General features: G+C 40.2%; 1 protein-coding gene across 1 annotated transcript; it reads right to left on the bottom strand.

Moving 5' to 3' along the window:
• Nucleotides 1-334: 334 nt before the first annotated feature.
• LOC101951068 (olfactory receptor 5AR1-like) lies at nt 335-1,696 on the bottom strand. Its single transcript, XM_065591011.1, has 2 exons — nt 800-1,696; nt 335-436 (listed from the first exon to the last, which is right to left on the bottom strand). Exons 1-2 carry the CDS (start codon nt 1,694-1,696, stop codon nt 335-337), a joined length of 999 nt encoding a protein of 332 aa, XP_065447083.1.
• Between the last annotated feature and the right edge of the window lie 2,606 nt (nt 1,697-4,302).

Raw genomic sequence — 4,302 nt, 5'->3', positions numbered from 1 at the left:
TTTTAGATACAAGAGTGGTACATGTATACAAATAGGATGATCACACTCAGTAGATTATAAGCTTTGTAATGATACCTTCTAAGAGACCTTTTGCATGAAGCATATCCCAGTTACATTATAATCACTTATCATATTTTTATAAAACCATACAGACTGCACAACGTCACAGCCACTGTTTCCTGTTTTATATCCTTAGTCCATGTGCCTAAAAGACACTTGCACAGACATATCCTGGTGGGCTTTGCTGAGTCACTGGGTTGTGCAATCTCCCTGGGTCTTGTGCAACTGAGTCATAGAGTTGAACAGTCCCCATTGTGTGGTGCTTGGGCAGCCCTCATTGAATTGTAAATCCCTTGATTACAACTCCCCTGGTGATTAATGCTCGTTGCACACCCTCCTGGGAGTGGGTTTGCTTTCTTTGTATTTCCCTAGCAAACTTACAACATATTTCAGTAACAACCATATAGCACAATTTAATCACTTGATACACACTAACAATATACGTATTTGAACAGAACAATGAGATTCAGCAGATCATGACCTTTCACATGATATCTTACATGACATGCTTTATATAAAATATATCATAATTATATGACTGTGTTGAATATGGGGTCTTCAGGGTGCTGTTTGAGGTACAAAGTGCTATAGTATCTTCTGTCTTTTGATCAGTCATAAGCAAAAAAGAGATTTCAACTCAAGATATCCTTGTTTCTAAACATATGTTTGATCCATTAAATCGTGCTGCCCCTCTACTTTTCGCAGAGGAGTGGAAAGTTCTCCCTATAATTCTCCTTGCCGCATCCTTCACCTCCTTGTTCCTCAGGCTGTAGATCAGGGGGTTCAGCATGGGGATCACCACCGTGTAGAAGAGTGAGACCAGTTTATCTTGGTCCAAGCGGTAACTGGAAGTGGGCCGTAGATACATGAAGATCATAGTGCCGTAGAATAAAGTGATAGCTGTCAGGTGGGAGGTGCAAGTGGAGAAGGCTTTCTGCCTGCCCTGAGCAGAACGGATTCTCAGGATGGATGAGAGGATGTATAGGTAGGAGATAAGAATGAAGATCAGGGTGCTGAGTCCAGCAAAGATACCTAAGGCAAACAGCACAAGCTCGTTGATGTCGGTACTGGAGCAGGAGAGTTTCAGGATTGGGGGGATGTCACAGAAGAAGTGATTGATAGTGTTGGAGCAGAATTGTAAACTGAACACTGAGCCAACGTGCACTGATGTAAGTACAATGGCCACTGCATAGGACCCCCCAGCTAGATGGACACAGACTCTTTGGGACATGACAACCCTATAGAGCAGTGGGTTACAGATGGCCACGTAGCGGTCGTACGCCATCACAGCCAGGAAATAACAGTCAGCAAGTATGCAAAAGCCAAAAAAGAACATTTGTGTTGTGCACCCAGAATAAGAGATGGTTTTTCGTTCTGCTAAGAAATTAACCATCATCTTGGGAGCAACAGACGAAGAACAACCAAGGTCTATCAGAGACAAGTGGCAGAGGAAAAAGTACATGGGGGTGTGAAGCCGGGAGTCAATGCTGATTAATATGATCATTCCAAGATTCCCCACCAGGGTGGTCACAAAGAACATTAGGAACACCATGAAGAGGACGACCTGCAGATCTTGTTGATTTGTGAGTCCCAAGAAAATGAACTCATCAATTATAGTCTGATTTCTTCTGTCCATTCCTTGAACAGACGTAAATCTCTGAGAAGACAGAAGGCAAAGCATACAAGTGAGCTGACATGGATGAATGGGTAGTACATGGAGACACCTAAGACTCTCCCTGTTGCCATGAGATGGGGAGTATTGTTATATGCTGAGGTTTCCAAAGGAGCCTAAGAGAGTTAGACATGCATTGAAACAAATACCCAATACAGGGAGAAGATGCACATTTAGTGGATAAATGGACACGGCTGATATTATCCTTAAATATTTGGATACAAGGTTATCTGTCAGGCTGCCTCTCTCTCAATTAGGTATTGTCACATTTATGATCACTGAAAATACTCAAGATGGAGTCCCCTCAATTTAAAAGGAGGGCATAGAGAGGAAAGATAATCCCACGGTTATGGCTCACACTTGGGACTCTGAAGATCTGGATTCAATCTCTGACCCCTCACAGGCTTCCCGTGAGAGCGTGGGTAGGTTACTTAGTTTCTTTCTCAGTTGCCTGCCTGTAAAATGGGGATACTAGAGCTTCCCTACCTCATGGGATTGTTGGGAGGTGCTCAGAGCTATGGTACTGGGATCAGATAAGTAACTAAGAAAGATGGGGATTTGCTTACCCACATCATCTGTCAAAACCCAGATTTACTAATCTTGGTAACATTTAATCCATTTTGCTGAGAGGAGGCAACTAGGTTGACAGAACAATCCTTCCTTTGACCTAGTCGTGTTTACAGTGGGGGTAGGGTCGACCTAACTATGGTGCCCAGGGTGCTGATTTTTTCACAGCCCTGAGTGACTTAGCTAGGTTACCCTACATTTTAGTTGTAGACCAGGCCAAGCACTATTAGATACTGCCATCAACAAAAGGCTAGAGCATGGTTACAAGAAAGCTGGGGTCCCACATCTGGAGTCAGTATAGGGAATGCGAATTGATAAGAGGAGAATAAATGCCATGCTCCCATAATTCATTGCCCATCTTTTAACCTTTTGAATTTAATAAAGTTTCGCATTTTCTTATCATTGTCTTGTTTATATTACTGTAGTCTCATGTTTATGAATAGGTAGTTTAATTATTAAATGCCTGATCTGGCCAACACTTTCTACTGAGCTTAACAATTAAGTACCATAAGTATTTCCACACAAGGCCGTTCTCAAAAGCACCTGAATGAGTTAGGAGCCCAAATCCCACTATCTTTCAAGGGGACTTGTATTCATAACTTCCTACTGCTCTTCTGAAAATAGTTAAATTGGTACAAAATCTGTGGGTAGACAAGGACTCAGCACCTCTCTCTCTCTCCCCCTCCCCCTCCATCCATGTAAATGAATCAGACCAATCAAGCTACAACAGTTAGTGATGTTACTGCATGAATTTATCCCTTTACCCTTCTCTTCCCTTCTATTTCTGCCTCTTATTATTTGAATTAAAATGTTCGCCTCTTGCCGAGTGTTTGTACACTGCCTAACACAATAGGGTATTGGGGCTTTTGGTTGCAACTGTGATAAATAATAATACATCTGTGTTGATTTTAATGTATTAATGTTCTATCGAATAATATTATTGTTAATATTATTGGCTATGACATTAATATACTAAAACTGCGTCTATTATTGTTATAGCAGACCTGGTTTAAATATATTAATGTTATATAGTTAATTATATTAGTAACAGTCACCACCACCCTAACATCCTGGAATGTTTTTTTAAAAAATGAAAAAATATTTGGCAGTATCTCATTCTACAGGGAAATGCAAAATTATACCATTGGCAACTAGTTCAAGTCTTTTTTCTATAGCTGGCTAGCATTTATGGTCAGCAACATTCATCTCCCTGATTTCACCAATTTCCCTGTTAACCAGTTGTAAGTGCAACTGTGGGCACATAGCAGTATAGATTCTAAAGTACAATTTAAAGGTAAGAAGGGGATTAGGAGGCTAAAAGTGAAGTTGGATATCAATGAAACAAATAAATATCACAAACAACAATGAGATTATGGATAATTAAATAGCTCAAAGTCACCACAAAAGGATTTATTATTAGAGCTGGTTAAAAAAATGCCAATTACGTGTCTCAGGAAATTTTTTAATGTACATTTTATTTTATTTGTTAGTAGAAAAACAGCAGTATGTTTTTTTGGTTAAAAAATATCAGTTTTCAAAACCTGGAAATGTTTCAAACCCCTCCCCCCCCAACCCCCATTTAAAAAGCTAAACATTTCTTCTCAACCAGATTTTTTCATGAATACGTTCATTTTAGTCAAAAAGGCATTTTTGACCAAAATTACTTTGTTTCATCAAAAGACAAAGTGTCATTCAACTCCCTCTTACAGAGGCAGTTTGCATTCTCCAGAGAATCTATCATCACTTACCAAGGTCTATGTGAAGTTTCGAAGGTATTCCTGTGTGTCTGCTGGATAGCAGACAAGTAAGATGCTCAAGCAACAAAACAAAGAATGACCAGCTGGGCTTCTCTGCAATTGGATAGAACAGATGGATGAAACCTGGGACTTTCAAGCCCAAACAGTCAAGAGGTCTTCCAGCTAAGCTAAAGGCACAACTCTAGTACCTGGTAGCTATAGTAGGCTGTTATCCTGTGTCAGCTAGCCACCAAAGAAAGATGATCT

This window comes from Chrysemys picta, chromosome 4 (genome assembly GCF_011386835.1).
Source record: "Chrysemys picta bellii isolate R12L10 chromosome 4, ASM1138683v2, whole genome shotgun sequence".
NCBI lineage: Eukaryota > Metazoa > Chordata > Testudines > Emydidae > Chrysemys > Chrysemys picta.
This window is presented reverse-complemented; position numbering and strand designations above follow the sequence as displayed.

Excerpts from the sequence above, each read along its gene's own strand:
- LOC101951068 (XM_065591011.1), bottom strand. The coding sequence starts at position 1,696 with ATGGACAGAAGAAATCAGACTATAATTGATGAGTTCATTTTCTTGGGA. Across the intron at positions 437-799 it reads ACAAGGAGGTGAAGGATGCG|TTTGCTAGGGAAATACAAAG; the intron begins GCAAGGAGAATT and ends ATATGTTGTAAG.